At 42.5% G+C, this 22,656-nt stretch overlaps 3 protein-coding genes and 1 long non-coding RNA gene across 5 annotated transcripts in view; 2 read left to right on the top strand and 2 right to left on the bottom strand.

Annotated features, from left to right (window-relative positions):
• Positions 1-3,708, top strand: part of col11a2 (collagen, type XI, alpha 2) — a 38,690-nt gene extending 34,982 nt beyond the window's left edge. For both annotated transcript variants that reach the window (XM_026299719.1, XM_026299718.1), the window contains 8 exons: positions 22-75; positions 156-191; positions 271-324; positions 417-702; positions 810-922; positions 1,095-1,163; positions 1,319-1,555; positions 1,767-3,708. In XM_026299719.1, coding sequence (XP_026155504.1) covers positions 22-75; positions 156-191; positions 271-324; positions 417-702; positions 810-922; positions 1,095-1,163; positions 1,319-1,555; positions 1,767-1,913 — 996 coding nt within the window. In that variant the 3' untranslated portion in view covers positions 1,914-3,708. The remainder of the gene's footprint in view (positions 1-21; positions 76-155; positions 192-270; positions 325-416; positions 703-809; positions 923-1,094; positions 1,164-1,318; positions 1,556-1,766) is intronic.
• Positions 3,709-6,144: 2,436 nt separating this feature from the next.
• Positions 6,145-9,926, bottom strand: hsd17b8 (hydroxysteroid (17-beta) dehydrogenase 8). The gene is made up of 9 exons (XM_026299750.2): positions 9,849-9,926; positions 8,876-9,078; positions 8,633-8,749; positions 8,164-8,259; positions 7,567-7,652; positions 7,395-7,479; positions 6,969-7,011; positions 6,765-6,839; positions 6,145-6,638 (listed from the first exon to the last, which is right to left on the bottom strand). The coding sequence occupies exons 1-9, from the start codon at positions 9,895-9,897 to the stop codon at positions 6,619-6,621; spliced, it is 774 nt and encodes a 257-aa protein (XP_026155535.1). The 5' UTR covers positions 9,898-9,926; the 3' UTR covers positions 6,145-6,618.
• LOC113126020 (uncharacterized) lies at positions 6,635-8,881 on the top strand. Its single transcript, XR_003295240.2, has 3 exons — positions 6,635-6,874; positions 7,404-7,511; positions 8,187-8,881. It is a non-coding gene; the product is annotated as an uncharacterized LOC113126020 (long non-coding RNA).
• A 752-nt stretch (positions 9,927-10,678) lies between the features above and the next one.
• brd2a (bromodomain containing 2a) lies at positions 10,679-21,770 on the bottom strand. Its single transcript, XM_026299720.1, has 12 exons — positions 19,622-21,770; positions 16,277-16,589; positions 15,728-15,865; positions 15,485-15,626; positions 15,153-15,352; positions 14,512-15,030; positions 14,255-14,383; positions 13,950-14,141; positions 13,553-13,815; positions 13,052-13,371; positions 12,815-12,943; positions 10,679-12,689 (listed from the first exon to the last, which is right to left on the bottom strand). The coding sequence occupies exons 1-12, from the start codon at positions 19,651-19,653 to the stop codon at positions 12,562-12,564; spliced, it is 2,505 nt and encodes an 834-aa protein (XP_026155505.1). The 5' UTR covers positions 19,654-21,770; the 3' UTR covers positions 10,679-12,561.
• Positions 21,771-22,656: the final 886 nt, after the last annotated feature.

Raw genomic sequence — 22,656 nt, 5'->3', positions numbered from 1 at the left:
ACATGTGGTGTTTTATTACAGGGAATGGCTGGAGGCACCGGACCCCTTGGCCCTGCTGGTCCTCCTGGTCTGCCTGTGAGTGTCATCACTGGTTTATGGTAAATAGTGACAGCAGGATGGTCACAATTATGAAACTAAACCTCTGTCTTTTCCAGGGTCCTCCAGGTATCAAAGGAGCTAAAGGTGCATCTGTGAGTATAATCTGAGTGTTTGCACTTTAGTCTGTATCAAACTATTCACACATTCACTTTGACACTTTGCTGTGTTCAGGGAGAAGCTGGTCCAAAGGGAGAGAAGGGTGTACAAGGACCCCCTGGACCTCCTGTAAGTGCTTCATCTTAAAGTAGGATTTATTGTTTGAATCCTTCTCTGTTCACTTCATGGTTCATTGGTCAAAATGTAAACTTGTTTCCCAGGGTCCACCAGGGGAGGTCATTCAGCCCCTGCCCATCCAGAGGAGTCCAAAGTCCAAGCGCTCCATCGATGCCAGCCAGCTGCTCCCTGAGTCCGACCCCGACATGCCTGCATCTGACGCCACAGGCACAGAGTTCCTGATGAGCAGCGAAGGCATGGAGGAGATCTATGGCTCCCTAAACTCTCTTCGGCAGGAGATTGATAACATGCGTTTCCCTCTGGGAACCCAGGACAGTCCTGCCCGCACCTGCCAGGACCTACACCTCAGTCAGCCAGACCTCAAAGACGGTAACAGTTTCCCTCCATCCAGCTTTGGTCCTGTTTTCATTTCATTTATTTTTTTACATGTTTTGCATCTTTTTCACTTTGCTTCATCTCTCTATCACCCTCTGCAGGAGAGTACTGGATCGACCCCAACCAGGGCTGCTCCAGAGACTCCTTCAAGGTCTTCTGCAGTTTCACTCATGGAGGTGAAACGTGTTTGTACCCAAGCAAGAGCATCAGCACGGTCAGTCCAGCTACACATCATGGGACTTTAAAAACACCTACTGCGCAAAGGCTGATTGACACTAAACATTTAAGGAACAGAAGTGATTTGTGGTGCTCATCCCTGCAGTCTGTCAGTGGTCATGTTTCAGGTTCTATTAAACTAAATGTGACTGATCTGATTGTGGTGGCAGGTGAAGATGAGCTCCTGGGACAAAGAGACTCCAGGATCCTGGTACAGTCGGTTCACCACTGGCAGTAAGGTCAGTAGCTATGGTTCTGACACATCTTTTACCCTCATGTTTTCATTTTCTGAGTCCAGTTGTTTTCCCTCCTCGTTCACCATTATCTCATTTCATGTTCATCTCTTCATCTTTTCCTCCACATTATTTTCTTCTTCTCTGTTTTACCTGCTCAGTTCTCCTATGTGGACTCTAATGGTGAGCCTGTGGGAGTAGTCCAACTGGGCTTCCTGCGCCTCTTGAGCGTCCAAGCCCGCCAGAACCTCACCTACCACTGCCACCGCTCTGTGGCCTGGGCCGACCAGAGCTCCAAGAACAGCTACGACAGGGCGCTGCACTTCCAGGCGGCCAACGACGACGAGCTGAGCTACGAGACCAACCCTTACATCAAAGCCTTGGTCGATGGCTGCTCTGTGAGTTTCCACACAAACTGGATCTGCCTGCTCAGCACACGGGTCTTTCTAGAAAACTGTCTGCACGAGTGGACACAACACATCCAACCTGTATCCTGTTAGATCAAACTGAAATCTCACTGGTTTTCACACCAAAACAGACAAACTTTGCTGATAATCACCTCATATGTTGATTCCCTGTTGTGACGTGTGTGTCTGTCTGTGTCCACAGTATCGTAAGGGCTTCGACAGGACGGTGCTGGAGGTCAACACACCACAGGTGGAGCATCTTCCTCTGCTGGATATCAAGGTGTCAGACTTTGGGGAGAGCAACCAGCAGTTTGGCTTTGAAGTGGGACCTGTTTGTTTCCAAGGCTAAAAACACAAACACACATCATGCACAGAGCAACACATGCAGATACTCACACACACACACGCACTTAGAGACACACACACACATATATAACAAACATACATGCCCAGTAATTTGTAAATTAACTTGTAAATGAAACACACACGCAAAGCAACACACACACACACACACACACACACACTTACACACAGATGCTGTTGAGAGACAAACACACAGTCACACTCAAGTACGTGCCTGGGGAAGCAAAATCCTCCCAACAATTAATGGACGTAACAAAAAGCAAAGAGGAGAGAAATGAAAAGCTCGCGGAGAGGAGACCATTGTTTGGGTGCACGACCGCGAGGCAGGAAACAACAACCAGGAAAGAGTGTTTTTCAGAATAAAACAGTGTTTTTATTACCAGCAGCGAAAGGTGCCGGCCTGAGAACAAGAGAAGCCGGCAGCTCGAGGCCCGAAGCCCCCGTCTCCGACCCCCCTCTCACTCTTCTCTCCTCCCCGCTGTCTCTGTTTTTCCACTCATCTCATCAGCTCTACCTCCCCCCCACCCCATCCCAAAACAGGGTCCCACTCAGACACGTTTCCATTGCTTTATTCCCACATTCACAACATGAGCAACCTCAACAAGAGCTGCAAGAGGTTTTTATGTATCTGTCTGCATCTTTAGTGCTTTGAGCGGTTAAACTGTGTATTAGGCTACACAGTGATGGCATTTGTTGGTGTTTATCAGTCAATCAGAGGAAGTTGCTAAACCAGCCGTCCAGGACCAGCTCGTCTGGTCGTCTGGTCGTCTGGTCGTGGAAGAAACGAATGAAAGTCCTGTGACGTTTCATTCATGTTGCTCACAGTGAAAACACAGAGCAGCTCCCAGCTTTAATTTTACTGCATCAAGAAAACCAAAGAGTTAAAGCCACCAGTTTCCATCCAGAATCAAAACGAGGGAACTGATGATTCCAGCTGGTTTGTTCATGTCTTGTTAAGCTGCCACCAAATGTTTTATTCTCTTCATGACTACCTTGCGGATTTAATAAAAATGTGATTCATAGCTGAACCTGATGGTTGATCTATATTTTCTAAGAACATCATCAGGGCTTTAATATTAACTCAAAGTTCCCTCCTTTGCTTTTTTTTTTCCTGCAGCAGTGAATAAAATTTATGCTTTACTCAAAGAAACTGTGTGGCAAGGTGCTAATTATACCAAAGCATAAAAGTTTTAGTTTTCACTACATTTTCATGAAGTTTTTTTTTTTTTACTAGGGAAAATGTGCATTACATTCCATTTGTACAGAAATAGTGATATTCTATTGTATTTATTTAAATCAAACAGGGTGCTTTGAGATTATAAAGAAACAGACCAGCAAATATTCCAGTCAAATGTGGTATATTTCATTTGTATTTATTTCCTGGAGCTGACGCTCGAAGGTCAAGTGAAGCGAGTGGAAAAACATGTTCAGCCTGAGTTATGGTGCTTCTGTTCACACCCTGTCCAAACTCCTTGTGTCTGACCAAAGAATCTGTGGCCACCTTTTATTGTAATGTCCCTTCTTAGTGTTTTCGTCAGCTGTACTGTGCTGTTTATTTTTGCTTCCACTGTAATGATTAAATGGTGACTCTCCAGTTCCTGTTTTTGCTACTGTTTGACTTGGCGTTGATTGGTTTCAGGCTCAGCTTGTTGCTTCGCTGGGCTTTGAAATGCATCACAGAAATACAGTTTACTGAGTCAGACCCTGCACTGGTGTTGATTGGGGTGATAAAACCAATTATCTGGTATTTTTTATTTCCATCTGAGACCACAGCGGGTAGGGGAAAGTCTGGGAGAGGGAGGGGACGACTATCAGCCACCATGGGATTAAAAGTAATGAATAAGATTTCTGTTTGTAATGTGGCTACGGGGTGATATCGTATCATGGGTCTGGATTTATTTGCTTTTTTTTGTCTTTTTTTTTTTTTATATAGCAGGGAAAAGGGGTGGGATGGCCAAAAGCTAAAAATAAACATTTGTCCATGAGATTCTCCAGAGAGAATGACCTCAACTGTTTTGTTGTGTTGATGATAAAACATTTCAACATAAAAAAATATGGTGCTGAAAAAGAGAAAAAGTATTATTTGATAATGTGTGTAAGTAATTTTTTTAAAATTCTTGTTTCTGTAATATATAATCTTTTTAAAAAGAGCTGCTTGACTCTTGTTTTTCTTCCAAACCGCTGCTTTACCCCAAATGGCCACAGGGCAGCGCTGTACAGGAACTTTATTGGCAGAAAATGTAAATGTTTTTAAACTTCTCTCTGTTTTTGTATATCCCCACAGTATATCCCGTATTATTCTGCGTGTTATTTTCTTATATGTGTTATCATTTAAGTAGGATTCACTGTAAATGTAGAGAATGGAGATTTTCTTTGTGAATGATGCGTCTCTTTTTCATTTAGAAAAGACATTTTATACCAGTCTTCTGTATTTTGACCTGCGCGGCACAATTTACATTTTTCTGGTAGAGATTTTGATTATTTAACTGAATTTATTTGGTAGTAGGAACTGGAGTTAGAGGCTGTTGCAGCCACTCGGGGCAGTTAGGAAGGTGCACACAGTGTTACTGGCTAGCGTGCTAGCGTCTCCGTAAGTTCAGTCATTAATTTGATTTAAATACTGATTTATTTTGATCTTTACTGTGGTTTTTAGCTGGAGTTGGCGTCTGTTGTCTGTTGAACTCGGTTTGTTTGACGTCGCTAATCGGATTTTTCGGGAATAACGATCGTTTGTTGTCTGTTAGCTTGTTTAGCTAAAGTTAGCGACACGACTCACCGTTTGATTCAAGCTCAGGTATCGATGTTGATTTTATCGAAATATTTCATCTTAAACTGTTATTTTTTTATTAGTTCTGTGATTTTTAAACCGTGTTTTTGCTGATTTGTGGCTCCACGTGACGACGAAGCGACAAACTGGTCAGTTTATTGAAGTTGTTTTAATTAGAGGCAGAAATTGATCTGAATTATCTCATGTTTTATACATATGAACTCAGAAACAGAACCAGTGTAGAAACTGTAGTTTAAATTGACCATTTGTGTCTTTTACATTTAAAGACTTAAAGTTTATCTTTAAAAACAACTTTACTTTTTTATCGCTTTTTTAAATTGATTTCAGCGGCTGCTCAGTTTAATTACACATTGAATCGTCTGTAGAGGCGGAAGTGTCTCAGCCATAATAACAAACCTCCATAGTTGATTATGGCGTTTGTCAGATTGACTCTTAATTTTTAGTGGTTTAAAATCTAAAACTGGAAAATTGACACAAATCAAATTGTTGTGTCGCTCAGGGGGAACAGAGTTTTCTGGTGGTTGGGACCTGATGTTTTTAATGAATCTCATTGATTATGATTTTTTTATTATTTTCACTTGTGTTCAGTTTTCATTTACAGGTTGGTTCACAGATGTCTGTGTTTCCACTTCATACCTTATGTTGTATGTTCCTACTAACCCTGTCTCAGGACACTGTTCACCCAAAGGAGCACAGTGTTCCCAAGGTGGTTGGTGGGAAGCATCTGGGAGAACGGTTCCTCAGAGATGTAGGACAGTGAGAAAGAGACAAGTGTGGAGGGTTAACTATCAGGTGAGGATATAAGGTTTTGGATCATAGCCTTATTAGGGACTGACCTTTATAGTAGAATAGGGAGGTAAAAGAAAATTACCTGATTATTTGCATTTAATTTGCATGTCTGTATAAAGTAGCAGTCTCAGCCCAGTAGGAGAATAATGAGAATAATAAATCAATAAAAATCTTATCCATGACACTGACAAAGGCAGAAACATCAGGTCTCAACCATCAGACAAGTGTTCCCCCTTAGTGACACAATTTTTGTCAGAAGAGTCTGATTTTAGTGTTTGGAAAAGCAGGAGACTCAGTAGCTCAGTGGGTTAAATAGCTGCAATGAGATCTGATCAGAAGCTGAGAGGTTCATGTCCAGGTCAGACCTGGGTCTGCTGATTCTTTATACATCAGTGTCTAAGATGAAAACATAAAGGCCTGTGAAGAACATAGATTAGTAAGGAGGCTCTGGTGGTGCAGTGGCAAAGTTGGTGGTTCAGGAGTCTCAGATTTGTGTGGAGACCTGGGGCAGCTGCTTCAATCCCAGCTGGGCCCAGAGGAGGATGTGGAAGAAATATGGGGGAAACTCAGGCTCAGTGGATCAGTGAAAGAAGAGGGAGGGTCTTATACTTTACAGACTTAGTAAAATATGCCAGAGAAATTACAAACAAATGTTTATTGGCACAAAAAGTATGTGTACATGTTCACAGTCTATTTTGTTACAGCGTCTAAATCGGGTCAAATTTTCACAGCTGAGAGAAGAACAGAGGAGCAAGAACAGCATCTGCACACACAAGGAAACGACAACACACTGGTGAATGTCTGACTGCTGAGCCCAGGACAAAGTACCTACACACAAATCATCCTTATGATTTGCACACAGGTACACCCCCTCCCCCCCCGCTCATCAAGCAGAAATTCACTTGTGTGTTGTCGTTACCTTCTGCATGAAGGTTCTGGTCCTGGTTCTCCGATGTGTTTGGGGTCTGTGCTTCTCTCAGCTGTGGAATCTTGCCCCGATTCTGACGTCACACACACAGTCAACAGTGGTTATTGCTAAAGTGCAGTTAGAAGCAGCAGAATTGAACAGAAACTGGTTTCTCATTGGTCGTCATCAGTTTGACGGACATTAGGTTTAGCCAATGAAAAGTCCACCTGATGAAAAACAGAAGAAAAGTTTAACAGTAAACCTTTAAAATGTGACATTTACACCTTCATTGTTAAAAGTTCAGCTGAGAGAAACATTTCTGGTGAAAATAGTTTTTACACAAACTTCTGTACCTGTCACTTCCACACTGGCTCCTGTGATGTACCGAGAGTCGTCTGAGGCTAGAAAGGCACAGACATCGGCGACCTCTGCAGGACAGACAGGAGAACACATCAACAGACTGGTCAGTGCTCAGTCACTGAGGGAGGATGGATTTTCCAACAAAAAAACTGAACTGGTTTTGTCAAATATTTAGATTCTGCTGTATAAAAACAAACCTGCAGGTTGGCCCATCCTTCCCATCGGCACCAACGATTTCATCTGAAACACAGAACAGGAACAGGAAATAATCCTCAGTGGGATCTGTTTGATACCACAGGCTGTTTTTCTTTTGGTAGTTGGTGTGAACTGACTTTAATGTTCACTGCTACTAAGTCAAACCAACATGTTTAAAGTAAAATGCAGTTAATTCTAGTAATAGAAAAGTTTAGCTCTAAAGTACAAACAAAACTTGTGTTTACTGGATTAAAAATGAGAAATAAAAAGCCTGATTTTATATTTGTGTTAAAGTTTTCATGTTATTTAAACTGATTAAAAAGCACAGAAGAAGATCTACAGCCTATTGACTGACTGATTATTCTGATTTCTCTCCTGCTGGATGATGTGACATGTCAGTAACTGCAGCTCAGTGTTTTCTGCTGTACCTTGTTAAGAACCTTTTCTGGAACTTTGTCCGTCATCGGGGTGGATATGAAACCTGGCAGCACACAGTTACACCGGATCCCAAACCTGCAGACGAGAGAATAAAGAGAAATGAGGAGGTTTGTGTGTTTTTCCTCCAACTGTCCAATCAGCTCCATGTTCAGCTGCTCCCACCTGCTGAGCTCTTTGGCAGCGGTTCTGGTTAAACCCTCCACTCCGGCTTTAGAGGCGGCGTAATTCACCTGCCCGATGTTTCCCACCTGCAGACAGTGACCACAGCTCCTGTCAGTTCAGACCCACCAGTGTTTTCCCTGAGGACTTAAAGTCCCTGTCAAACAACAAACCTTGTTCTGTTTGAATCTGACACCACAGGGAAAATTTCTAATCTCACACTAAAACCTGAACATGTGCAAAAAAAGGTCTTGTTGAAATGAAATAATTTATAACTTGAAATTTTTCTGAATAACAAGATCTTCTTATCTGTGGCTTTTAAACTAACTGACTAACTCTGTTTTTTTTAAAGTCTCTACTCAAAAGTTTGTTCTTGGATCTTTGAAAAGTTGATCAAGGTGAAAACAGAAATTCATCGTCCAATAAAACTAATGTTCTTTCTTCCAAGATGATTAACAAATCAACAGAATCATTTAAAGTGTCATTTATATGTTTGTTCAGACTTTCATTTGTGTTTTTGAAACTCACCAAGAGAAACTTGATTCTGTTAAACCTTTTAGCACAAAAGCTTCTACATTTCAGCTTAATATATTATCTGACCTTTCCCACGATGCTGCCCACAGTGACCATGGATCCTTTGGGTGCTCCACAGGCCACCAGAGCCTGAGCGACAGCCTGAGTCACCAAGAATGAACCCTGAGAGAGAAACACAGGAGGAAGACGACTCAACATTTAATATAAAACTGACCAGAAAGACAAACATGTTTTACTGACTGTCATGTTTTAGCTGTTACCTGTTTTATTTTAGTCTATTTAGTTAAACTGGATGGTGCTGCAGTCTGGTCTGTTGTGGACAGAAACAGCACAAACTCATGAAAAAGATAAAAAGGATTAAAAAAATAAAACAAGCTGCTGTTTCCTGCTCCGACACATTTAAACCAGTTTCCTACAGAATTTACCAGAAATGATCAGAAATAATCCAGAATTGAAACTGAAAGAAACCTGAGACTGTCACTGGCACCACTCGACCTTTGCTCAGCGGGAGTGGGACTCTGATCAGGCGTCGCACCTTCAGGTTCACCTGGATGACCCGGTCAAACTGCTCCTCCTCCATGTTGAGCAGGAAGTCGTCCTGGGTGATGCCGGCTGCGTTCACACACACTGAGGGAGGCTGGAAGTAACGAGTCTGCAGAGACAGGACGACGTCAACAGCTGCCACAAAAGAAAGACTGAAACAGAACAAAGATTCTGACACTGGCTAGAGAAACACAGTGTGTGTGTGTGTGTGTGGTTACCTGTTTGAAACACACACCTGGATACTGGTGAGCAGCTTCGTCACGCTCTCTTTGGACGACACGTCCACCACAGCTGCCATGTGACTCTGCCCCCTGAGGTCTCCCTGCAGCCTCCCCAGCGTCTCATTGGCCGACTCCTGGCTGATGTCAGCGACCACCACAGAGGCGCCCTCAGAGGCGAAGCGCTGACACACCGCCTGCCCGATCCCACTGCCGCCTCCTGGGTCAGAGAGCAGAGGACGGTTAATCAGTCAGTCACCACTGAATTAATCTGCAACTATTCAATCAAATCATCATTTTACCCACCAATCAATTACTTCACAAACTGATTATCAATTATTTTAACTCTGCTGATCTATTCTGTGTATGTGTATGAATCTGTGTTTCTCTATCCAGCTCCATGAACCAGAGCTAAAACATTATTGACAAAGAGCCAGTGATGCAGTTTTATCATTGATCTCAGAGATGGATCAATAACTCATCAAAAACTAATTTGGTTAATGTTTAATTCGTTTAATTAAAGTACAAGTATTAACAGAAAAGTGTCTAAATATTCAATGACAGGTCAAACTACTGTATTTCCACTCCTGCTGTAAAACAGGTAAAGTAAAACAAGTAGTAGATATTTTTATCAGTCACTGGTTTTTGTTGGTTTATAAAGGAATAAATTGAATATTTGTGGATTTTAGAAAAAACGAACTGAAGATTTTGATGCTTGTTTCACAAGGACGAAAACTAAACAATAAAACATGTTAAATTACTGAATTAAATCCACCTTGACTGGAATTGAACCTTTTTAAACTGCCGATAACTAGTTTAGTGTTAAATTAGTAAAACTAGTTACAAACCAAACGTTGATATTAACCGTCACTTTAAGCTAATTGTTGGTTTGACACCGACGGCGGCAGCAAAACACAATGAAATTAATCAAAATTAAAACGTGTATCTCTTTATCCACCTGTACAGACTTTATGGGACATAAAAACTCACCTGTGACCAGCGTCAACCTTGAAATGAGCCTCGTGGCAGCCGCCGCCATGATGGTTTTATGTTGTTTTCAGCTTGGCTAAATTCAGGAAATACATTTTTTCCACTTCCGTCAAAAGTTTTATTTTGAAAGTGATCGCCGGATGTTGTACTATGCTATTGTATCTGTCTTTACACCCTGTGCCGCTGTGTCAACACCGCTCTCTGGTGGTCACAGTGCGTCACCGCACCTCGGTTCAGCTTAACCACATTTCACCTCGTGTCTTTTATTTACGCGACAAATTTCCTCAGATATATTTTAATTTGATTTATTTGTTGTTGCAGAAACAGACTGTGTCCACAAGAGGGCGGTGCACACAAAGCCTGAGTGTAAAGGTAGACACAATAGCATAAGATTACTTCCGTTAAACACTTACAAAATAAAATAGCTAACTAGCTAAAACTGCTAATTAACGGATGTTCTAGCAGTAAAATCACTTTCTGTCAGTAGCAACAAGGCTAAAAATATTAAATATTCAGCTCTACAGTTTCTCTGGACTATAGCTGGAACTTCTTTAAGGTTTTTAGACAACTAAATAAATATTTCAAATATTCACGAGTTACGTTTGTGATATATTTGATATAAATGCAGACTAAATCTGAATTAGATGAAAGAATAATTAGCTTAAAGCATTTATGCGTTATGTCCACACAAGTGCACGTTTAGTCATACAGGTGTGTGCAGTTTATTAGGTACACCAGGTGAATGTTCCTCAGAACAGTAGTAAATATATTTTAATATACTTTCTCAGAGTAATGTCGCTCTCATGTTTGTAAAGAAATGATGCCCACAGTGAAAAGATGAACATGTCTCAGTTTATTTATGTACAGCTGAAATAATGGAGTCCAGTACAGATGTTCATAGGTTTCTGACAAGCTTCAGAAAAGTAACACTGAAAAATCTGGAGTGTTTTGTTAAAAGAAAAATCCTAAATTACTGCAGAAAAACCAAAACATGCACAAAGGTTGAGACTGTAAAGTATCTACACTTCTACAATCCTGATGGTTAATCTGTGCATATCTCTGAGCAGACCTCGACTTAACAGCTTTGATTTACCTTCAGTATTATGAAAAAAAGTATCTCCGTTCAAATTCCTCCTAAATAAATAATCAAACATACAAAGCTCCAATCTCAAACCATAGGTGATTAAACAGAAACAAACTGGTACACACTTCACCTAAAGTCACCAAACTGTTCAGTAGTACCCCCAAAACAAACAGTGCATCATCATTCATCACAACATTAAACCATCTCTTTTCTCTGCTGGAGCCCACAAGTCAAAAGCCACATTCATGTTTTCACCAGCCTCGATGTTCAGACTGTGAATGACTGTTCACCTGAGAAACTCCACCATGCACAGTCTCTAGTTTCTGGTACTTCCCAAACCTGTAATACTAAAGTTTTTACTCACACAGATAAGTAAACTTACTCAACAAAACTCAGTTAACATAGAAAATAAAAACTTCAGCTGCCAAAGATCTTAAAGGCCAAACTGTCTGAGTCAAACCTGCTTTTCTCATGTGACACCATGATGTTACGAAGCAATGGCCCATGGGAAATCAACCCAAAGTGCCTGAATTACACATCACATGTATAAACGTCCTCTGGCGACTTGAAAATACTGAAGTATAGTCAGATGTTTTATGACTAAATCCAAAGAAATCAGAAGAACAAAGATGTTATTGGGCACGAGTGAGTGGACGAGACACGTCCTCACAATTTATTAGCAGATTGGTCACGAAGAAAAAAGCAACAGATTTACAGAGAAAAGGGATGAGAAGACAGCGACATGTACGTATGAACTGATGTGGAACTATGTCACATTTCTGTACAGTGGCCAACCCTTTCAGACAAGTACATGAATACACGGGGATGCAGTAAAGTAGTACATGAGTCAGCTCCTCTGTATTGCATGCATTCTGTATTCTACTGAACCAAGGTGCTTCTGAGTGCAGACTGATTTTAACGCCTGCGTCAAAACTATGAGGAACAAGGCTGCACTTACGTGCCGGATCTCACACTCGCGCATGTGCATGCACACACATATGACATTCATTCATATACACACACACACACACACACTCACGATTCCCCTCTTTGTCAATCTGAAAAAACTAACAAAAAAAAAAAAACTAAAACTCCGCCCACACATCTCCATCTTTCCCAGAATAAGGGAATAAGTTAGTTCCATAAAATGCTTCTTTATAAAAGAAAAATAGATATGTATATAACTGTACACCTGGTCTATACAGCATCGGACAGGGAGCACGGTACGAAGGGAAATTATCTCCAGAAATAAGACAAGATTCTGGCTCTAGCACCCTTATCCCTCCACCACGCGTCGCTCTGCTCCTTTATCTGTAGGAGATGGAGCATCCCTCGCTCCGCCCCAATAGGCCAGTTCTCCAGGGAACGACAGGACTGTACAATGAGCCTCCAACCATCCATCCATCCATCATCCATCCAGGACTGGACTGATGAGCCGAGCGCAGGGAAAGCCCCATCTCTGTTTCCTGCTGTGACACGTGCTGAGTCGGACCAGTTGTACCTGGTCTCGTCTAATCCGCCGTGCGGCTCCGTCCTCAGTAGTTCTACTTCAGTTCAGTTCCACTTGGTGGGAAGAGAAAACACCCAGGGTTCTTCACACGACCCTGTCATACAGAGACCTCCTGCTTCTCAGCCAGAGTCTGAGTCACTTGTGTCTGAGGAGGAAGAGGAGGAGGAGGATGAAGAGGAATCCGAGGAGGAGCTACTGGCGCTGAGACGTGACGGCTGGGCGTGGGTCTCTGTCGCAGGTTTCTCTGCTGGAGATAAAAAAAAAACAAGACAACATCAAGAACATGACACATGCTGCTTTTACTTCATCTGTCTTCTTCATTTCATTACAACATCTGACATTTCACTAGTAACAGCTGGACTGTGGACTTACGTTTGGTCTTCGGAGGCTTCTTCCCAGAGTTCAGCTGACCACTGACATCCATCAACCTTCTCTCCAGCTCCATCTGTTTCTCCAGCGCCAGCTCTTCCCGGGACTTTCCAGCACTGTTCTTCTTACTGGCTGCACACACACAAACCAGCACCAGTGTCAGTGAGTGGGAGACCAGCACTTCAAAGATCTACAGCTGAAATACTTCACGTCTACTGCTTCAGCTATGGTTCTACAAACCGTATGGCTTTCGAGGTTTCTTCCTCAGACATGTCATGACATATCTCTCCAGCTCCCGCAGAGTCGACGGCTTCAGCGTCTCAAAGTCGATCTCGATCTCCTCGGGGTTGGTGTCTCGGAGCGACGGCTCACGGGACTGGATGATGTAAACCACTCGACCCAGCTTCTCTCCAGGCAGCTTGTTGATGTCCAGGCTGAGCTGACGCTTCTCGTCATACGACATGGGCGCCGTGTCCTCCTCTTCATCCGAGTCGAAGTGACTCACAATGGGATCGTGGGCCGGCTGAGGCATGTTGAACATCATGCCACCCTTCTTGGCTCTAAAGGAAGACACACAGTGTTATAGGTTGACTTCATTGTTTTACAACTAAAACTATGATTTCACTTTACTAATCTGCCAAACATCTAGCAAACTATTTCAGGTGCTTCCTCCACAGCTGCAGCACATACAACATCACATATTTCCAGTTCCGACACTGTCCAGCAGGTGTCAGTACTCACTTGCTCTTGCTGTTTTTCTTGCTTGGAGCCTTTTTAATCGGTATGACAGGACAACTCATTCCCCGGTTGGTCTTGGGTTTTGGAGTCTTGGCGATTTTGGGGGTCTTGGCTGGTCTTATCTGCTGCAGCTCTTCTTCTATCCTCCGATGCTTCTCTTTTTCAACCTTTTTCTTCTTTTTCTTGTCCTTCTTCTCTTTCTTTTTCTTGGGTTTGACGATGGGGCCCTGGGAGAGTGCAGTGAGCTGCTCGTGCACAGCTTTTAGCTGAAGGAGGCAAAAAGACAGACATGTCATATAGAAAAACTGAGGAAGGATTCAGAAACATTAGTGGCACAAAAACTTTCTAACATCCTTTAAAGACCTCTGGTGTGATGGTGTCTCTGTAATGAAGTACAAACCTGTTCCTGCAGCTCTGCCAGCCGGTTTGCCCGCTCCTCCTCAGAGTCAGAGCTGGGACTGCTCTCGCTCTCCTCACTTTCACTGCTGACCTCGCTCTCAGATGAGGAGGAAGAGGATGAGGAGGACGATGAGGAGCTAGGTGGTGCTGGAGGCTCGTCTGGCATCTTAGCAAAGCAGAACTCAAAGACGTCCTAAAGAGGAAACCAATGAGTGAAGCAACATAAAAACAAGAACACTGTGGTTTCTGAGGTTGAACACAGAGTGAAAGAAGAGAAACCTGCAGTAAAACTGAATTCTGCTCTACCTGCAATTTTCTGGCCATGGCCACCACATCATGATCTGGGGGGTTGTACTTGTAGCAGTTGGAGAACATCAGTCTCACATCAGCAGAGAACTGCTGAGCATCTCGATACTCTCTGCTGTCCATTTTCCTCTAAACACAACAGAGAAGAGAATTTAGCCAAACACAGATTAACAGAAACCAGTTATACTGAGGCAGCCATGACAGCTGTGTGTGTGTGTGTGTGTGTGTGTGTGTGTGTGTGTTCCTAAGTCATCTACCTTGATGGTGCTCAGGTCCATGGGCTGCTTGATGATGTCGTGGTAGTCGTGGAGACCGAGTGAAGATGCGTCAACAGGCTTGTAGAAGGGCCAGGCGTACGCAGCGTGCTTCTTTGACAGCAGCTCCTTTAGGACACCACTGCAGTAGCGCAGCTGGGGGCTCAGCTTGCTGCGGCGCACCGGTGGAGGCTGTATGGAATCTGGTAAGTCCTTCTTAGGAGGCTTGATGGGTCGCCCACTCACTCCTCTCCTGCCACTTGCTGCAGCTTTGGTTCCCATCATTACTGCTCCTCGGCCCATCCCCATGCCCATAGCCATCCCAATCCCCTGACTAATGCTGAGGGCTTGGTTCATCCCCAGGCTGGAGCCGTGGTCTACCCCCAGAGAAGTGAGGGTGAGCGGCGAGTCATGCCCCCCGCCCATCCCCAGGCTGATGCCGCTGACGCCCATGGTGCTCATGATGGGCATGGCTACAGTGGTGGGGGTGGTGGTGTCTGCCTTCCTCTTCACGCCTTTTTTCTGTGGTAGAAAGAAAACGGGGAGAGGATGGCTCAGACCAGGACCTTTATTGTGCAGACTTGACAAATTTAATTCAAAACACTGTCAAGTCCTGATACAACATGTCCCCTGTTAAGTGTTACCTTAGCAGTGGGCTGTGTGGGAGGCAGAGCCGCAATGGTAGGAATGCTCTGTTCAGTTGAAAGGGTAGGAGGAAGGCTCTTGGTCACAAATGTCTGTGGGGGGGTGGATAGGATGGAGTCGGGTGTTTCCGGGGTGGGAGGAGAGTACGCTGACTGGGAGACAGCTGGAACCTGATGAGCTGTTGTCACTCCTCCAGAGACTGGGAGGAAGACAGGAACAGGAAGAAGCATATTCAGTCATAGTCAGTAAAATGAGTCCTGTTGACACTAGAGTGTATGCATTTCAAAAAGATCACATGCATATCCTGTATGTGTGATCACTGCAGACCTACCTTTGCCTTTTTTATTAAGTTTTCCTTGTTTGCTCCGCGGAGGAGGCGGCGGCAGCTCTATCTCCTCCTGGGGCATCTGAGCCACTTTTTGCAGGAACGCCTTCTCCAGAGACTGAGCCATCAGCACGATGTCATCTGTAGGCTGCAGAGGACACACACTGATTTTTCCCTGTCCCATAACACTGAATGATGCCACATGACCAGACTACCAGCTGTGTGAGGTTCACACACCGTAATTCTTACCTTGTTATAAATGTAGCAGTTGGTAAACATGGTGTTGAAGTCCTGCATGCACTCGCTGGCACTGCGGTAGTAGTTATTTTCTAATCTCTTCTTAATAGTGCCCATGTCCATGGGATTTTTGATGATCTTATGATAGTCCTGGAGAGAGACAGACATTTTCAGGATAAGAAATAGTGACCACTACATCAACAAATTATTTTTGGGACACTTAACACATAGAATATGAAAATACACTAAGATGAATGAATAACCTGCATAAGTGACTATCAAAGGGCCTCCAGTTATCTTAACAGTTTTATTATAGTGTCATTATTGCAATGAATTATCACAAGTGACATCTAGATACAATGACAGTGATGGTGCCACTGGCTGAGTCAGACAAATGGATAAAAGGATGTTTTGAATAGGGTCAATAGTTCAACATGACTTTTGAAATGAAAACATGTCAGAATGAGCTTTAAGATTCTTGACAATGAGGTTTTCTGTTTTGCAGAAAGGACTGAGGTTGTAATAGAAATTAGAAGAGTAATGTCTGACATTCACACTCACCGGCAGGTTGAGCTTGAGAGCATCTACAGGTTCATGGAAAGGCCAGGCGAAGTGGTGCCGCCACAAAGACTTGAGCAGGACTTTCTGTAGGAACTGAAGCTGGTTGGTCATCCTTCCCTGCCGACTGGGGTCTTTCACCGGGGGCTGTGGGGGTCCTGAAGGGGCCATCTGACTGAGGGGGGGCATCCCAGGACTCTCAAACCCCTCATAAAGCAATGAAGGTTTTCGAATGCGTTTTCCAGCTGCGCCAGTGCCCTGATCCATCGCTGTGACTCCCATTATGCCAGCATCAAGCCCAAGCCCGTGATGGGAGCTGGACAGAGCACAGTTGAAAAACCAATGAGTAATAAGATGTGGTAAGAAAATAAGTAATTATTTCTTCCCCGTTCCTAATAAGGTTTGCACATCACCTCAAAAAAATAAAATCCTGCCTTCAACAAGTAAGCTACTATTGTCATTTTGCTGCTGTAAAATCAAATGTACTCCATCTAATTTGCCTCTGCAGCGATTCATTATGATTGCAACTAAAGATGAATGTATATTCAATAACCACAGTTTAAATAACTCCCATCCACATTATCAAAAAAATGTATTTGTACTAAGTTGATACTACTCCTGTAGCATCAAAGTCCATGATATTGAGCAAATACTTTTCTTTTCTTTAAAAAGGCAGTGGTCTGTGTACATAACCAGGGCTTAGAGTAATTAAAAACATAATTAACTTCTCCTCCAGGCACAAATATTTCTGACTTATGGTTGTTCCATATATATATATATCCAAAACATAGGATTAATATAAACATGTTCACTTGATGACTTACACTGTATGAATCAAACTCAACTAAACCTGCTCACACTCACAAGTGCACACTGCTGAAAAAAATCCCCCTCACAGGGTGTCCACCATCAGCCAAATCAATACATCAATCAACAAACATATATATCAGCCTGACTTGGAATTTACTCCTGCCAAATCAGCACCGTCAGACCCAGGAGAACAGGCGTAACTACCACTTCCGCCTCTGTATGTCCAGCTCACAGACTAGCAGACAAAAGCTCCGCCCCCACATTGCTGTAAAAAAAAGTGTTTGTGGGTGGAGCTTCAGCTGCCATGTTACAGTATTGGTCACACTATTCTGGACTTTTCCAACAGAAATGTCCAGAAATTTATGTACAATACTTTCTGAAATATGTTTGCCATTGGCCACTCTGCTAATGATCTCTGAACTTTAAAGTAAATGTCCTGCTGTTGTACACACCCACTTGTCCACTGTGAGCAGCAATGGGACTTTGTTGGCCAGTGCTAAGTTAAATGTTGGTTTTCTAGAGAACAAGCAAACAAAACCCACTACCAAGTAACAGATACATAACATGGACTGAGTCTACAATTTTTTCAGCAGAGAACATCACTGACAGACAGAGCTGTCTGGCAGGAAAAAAAAATCGTTACATACTTCTTATATACAAAGTGATCTTATGGTTATTATAGTTATTAAGAATAAAAAGTATAATTTAATACCTAGAAACCCAACTGTGTACATAGTGATTGCCTACAATTCACATTATCACCCACAGTTCTGTTATTTTGTTGGTGCTACAGGTGCAGACTCCACCCTCATCCTCCTCCAGCACAAGTGCTGCAGTCAGACAACTGTAACAAAAATAACTTCCAGTCAACAGCAACGCTTAAGACCGGTGTTACTCACCCTGCACAAGGTTTATAACATGCACATACACATTACCATGAGAGAATCATTAGGTGATAATACCAGCATTTAGTCTGTCTTTGTTTTAATACTACTCAGATGATAAACAGCTACTTTATGGTGCTGCCATGTAATTATGAGATATATACAGCAAAAAATACAGCACCATTAATCCAGTCAATGAAGATTTCCTCTACCCATTACCCATGAACTCACCACCTCCCTGCTCACCTACTGACAGTTTACCTGTAAAACACAATGATTTCCAAGAGCAAACAGGGACATTTAGGTCCATCTGCTGAAAAACCACTGAAGCTACTTAACAGTTGCTGTCCATTGGTTTGTGATGCCAGAAGCTGAATGTCCCCTTCCAATCCATGGATATTTTTTAAAAAACATAAAAACCCATAGATTCGTCTACAGTACATCAAGAGATCTCTTTATTTGCATCACAGTGATCATAGGGAGGTCCTGTGGTTAAGATGCATCCATCAATATAATACCTCTGGCACTGGACCATCCTACTAGTGTATAATCAACTTGGCTGCCAATCCAAGGACAGGGTTTTAAGAAAAATTTAAGTTTAGGGTAAAAAATAAGCTGCTTTGAATGATACAACTTTTGGAAACACATTTGACAGTCAGTGTACTTTATTATTAAAAAAGAGGTAATCAAATACATAACAGTAATAACACTAAACAAAAACAATTCAGCTGGAAAAATGATCAACAAACTTGGGAATGGTAAAATGAAGTATACCAAAATAATAAAAAAAAGGAAAGTGATACAGTGGAACTAGTTTGAGTGACACTGAGCTCTGTAACCAGGCAACCGACTCCCAACACACAACCTCAAACAGCAACCAAGACATTTTCACACTTACCATTGAGAACTGGGCAACTCTACGTAACGTTATTCTTTTGTTTACACTAGTCATAGATAAATAATCCGTGTATCTTTGTAACAAAGTACCTTAGCTGTTGTTAGCATTGAGCTACAATGTCGTTGTAACGGAGATCACAACAACCCCTGTACGTCACATGGCTACCATAACAAACCACCGGTGAAACAAGCGGAAAGGCCGGTTAGACATCGCTCACCTGATTCTACCGATACCTGTGAGCTCCTTACCTGACTGAGCTAGGTCAACGCATGTTTTTCAGAACATGCGTCCTGTATGTCGCCAACATACATGCAGTTATAAGTCAAATACACTCTCAGGTATTTTAAGAGCACTTAAAATAACATGAACAATGCTGACCTACTGTGGCTGCGAGCTACAGACAGAGCAAGGATGGAGTCTGCGATGCTAATGCTAACAATGCTAGCACCAACTGCCAGGCAGCGGGAGAGAGCGGCCAACGACTGAGGCGAAGATGGCGCCGGCACAGTGCGATCAACAGCCGCTGTTTGCTACAGCACACAAATAAATTTTTATCTCGTCCATATGAATTTCTCTTCAAATCTATTTAGCAAGTCCACACCTTTTGTTCTAAGTACATTAATGTTCAGTTTCCTTTCCCCACCTATTACGGCAAACTCGGGCTGTCAACGACGGTATTTTTGGAAAAACAACATGACAAATGTTTTAAATATTCCCTCTGATGGAAAGCTGAGAGTCAATTTCACCGGTAGATACCTGTCAAGGGGCGGGTTAACGGCCATATCCATCAGGATGGATCCGGATTCTGTTTATTGCTAGACTCAACCCGGGACCCGTCTCTGTTGGTCAGTTTTCTCCGCTCCCCGCCACGTCGAGCTCCTTCGAATCTGCTTCGGTGAAATGGCGACGATGCGACTACACCCGTTCTTTTATACACCGACCCCTCACCGTATTGGACAGATTACCTCAGGATGTCCACGCCCTCCAAGTTCCTATTCGCTGTTTATTAAGTCAGTCAAAGTCACCACACCCCTAGACAGCGAAGTTTCACAGACAACCTTTTGGGCCAACCTATTCGCAAGTTTCAGCTGTCCGTCAAACATATTGCGCAACACTATTGGCTCAGCCTGCTGCGTATTAAAGATACGATGTCTGTGATTGGCTCCTCTGTGTAATCCGGCACGAAATACAAGCGCCCCGATACCGCCCTCCTCCTTATCATATTACATTACGTCAACGTGTGCAAAGCGACGCCGGGGATTGGTCGACGCGGCTGCAACGCGGGCTTCCAGGGTAAACACCAAGAAGCTCATTGGCTGTTCCACCCGGTCACGCGTACTCCCCTGGAGCCAAGAGCCTCTCCCCACGAGCTCTCTCCTTACCAGAATATCCGCATTTCTGTTTTTCAGAACAGGCACACGGTCGCCATCTTTAAGCACGATGGCACAATGTATTATAACCGAATTATTTTAAATTATTAAGGTTAAACACCAAGCAAAACACGCAAAATCCTACACACTTCGCCTACAAACACAGCTGATATAAACAAATCCCATCTGCTGATGAAAAACAAGGCACAATTTGAGAACGCAGTCAAACAACAAGGCCTCCATGGTGCAAAGATAAAGCCCAGTCTTATCATTTCAACTGAATGTATAACTATAAAGATATAATTCCATCTTCTATCGAATAACACAAATGCCAACATGAACAGAAGACAGGCCACACCTAACAGGACATTAAAAACAACTACCCACTGAATGACACAGCATTTTTTCCTCACTGACCTCTGCCTGTTTCATCAAAGTTCAGTCTGCCTTTGTCCAGTCCAACCACTGAACGACCACTAACTAAAACTAAAGGAAGCCACGAAGAAAATTAACCATATTAACATTTGAAAATACAAATACCATACCAGACCTTTGAGAGTCTACAAAAGAGTAATCAAAGTTTAAATATATTTAAACCATGTCTTATTAGTAAAGTCAAACTTAGGCTTATTATAATTTTAAAGGACCGAAACTCTACAAATTCAACAGACACAGAAAATGGTTACCTAACCACATGCGCCCAACCCCCACACCAAGGTTACAAATTCCCTACAATGTCACTCAAATAAACCATGAAAAGTAACACAAAACCTGAAAATGATAAATATTACCAAAATGTTAACAACTAGACGCCATAAAAACACAAAACAGACTATTGTTTAAAAAGAAAATCAAATGATCTAAAAAAGAAAAAAAACAAAAAAAAATTCAAGGTATTATATAAATACCTTGAATTCAAAATAAATACAAATTTCGGTTGGTAAATCCCAAAATAAAGCGAAACCTTTCTTCAAATAATCTTCTTGTCTTCCACCTCGATACTTTTTAACCAACACATTTCCCTCAAACATGTCCGCCTTCTTCCCCCATTCCCAGCGCCGGGTGGGGGAGGGGAGTCATGTGATGAAATAATAAGCCTGATCAGCGCCCTGTTCATCAAACCTGAACACGTGGCACTGCGCTAAAACACGCAATAAACCGTATCCACAGATGTCCTTTATCAAAAAACGTCCCCTCCACATCCACATCCTGTGATTTGTGCAAAGTATTTGGTTCAGATTTGGCGATAAAGTTGGAAAAATATCCGAACAAAGAGCATACTTTCCGTCGAATCTGGCTTCCTCCGATTGGTCAAGCTCGACCACGTGACAAATGATTTTTTTTTAATAACTATTATTGATAGTGTTATTTCCCAAACTTCCTCTATTGGAATCCGTGTAGGTCGCAATAATCCTTCAGGTTTCCTACAGTGTCACTCACTTTGTGTTTCTCAGTTTGTTCAGCGGTTACAAAACGTGTGTTTCTCTTCATGACGGTTCCTGTCGAGCTCGGGTCTGTTCATTCACTACGCACTGCGCATGCGTCTCTGCCATGAACACGCATGATGCACAGTGAATGCAAGGGGCTGATCCATAGACAGTATCCATGGGCTGATCCAAGAGCAGCATGTTATTGCACATGATAAAAACAACTGTGTTGGCTGAGAGAAGAGATTCAGGTACAGACGCAGATTAAAGCAGAAAGAAGAAAATAAACACATACAAGCCCCGTTTTTATCCACCTGTCTATCTATCTATTGCTTTTATATTTGAAATGTACTATTCAAATAAGGTTTTCTTATATAAATAGCCTGCGAATTTTTCAAAGGGTTGTTTAGAATTAAGACTAAGACTGAAAATTAGGACTGATCTCAGCATATAGCCCAGCCAACTCAAACCAAAACTCAAGTACAGGGTATTTAAATTGCTTTTGTTTTTCAGCGCTCCTTTTCTGATGAGTCAGCCCCATAAATGATTAAATTATGACTACATTCACAATGAGACAAGCTCATGTCTAATCCTGTTTGTTTGTTCAGTCTGACATTAGAAATGGAATTTCATTGCATGAGATTTAAATTTTTTTTCAACACATTCAATTTTTTTGTTTTGTTTTGTTCTAAACCAGCTTCTAACTTTTATTGTGACCACTTTAAACTTAAGTCAATCAGTGAGTGTTGTTTTTTTTTTTTGTCCTATTGAAAAAAAAATAATAATATGCAACGGGAGCACTGTTGCCTCACAGCAAGAAGGTTCCTGGTTAGAAACCCATCAGGGGCCTTTCTGTGTGGAGTCTGCATGTTCTCCCTGTGCTTGTGTGGGTTTTCTCCAGGTACTCTGGTTTCCTCCCACAGTCCAAAAACATGTATGTCAGGTTGATTGGTGACTCTAAATTGCCCATAGGAGTGAGTGTGAGTGTGTGAGG

This window comes from Mastacembelus armatus, chromosome 11 (assembly GCF_900324485.2).
Source record: "Mastacembelus armatus chromosome 11, fMasArm1.2, whole genome shotgun sequence".
NCBI classification, from domain to species: domain Eukaryota; kingdom Metazoa; phylum Chordata; class Actinopteri; order Synbranchiformes; family Mastacembelidae; genus Mastacembelus; species Mastacembelus armatus.
The sequence above is the reverse complement of the archived record's forward strand: the minus strand, read 5'-3'. Positions and strand labels throughout refer to the sequence as shown.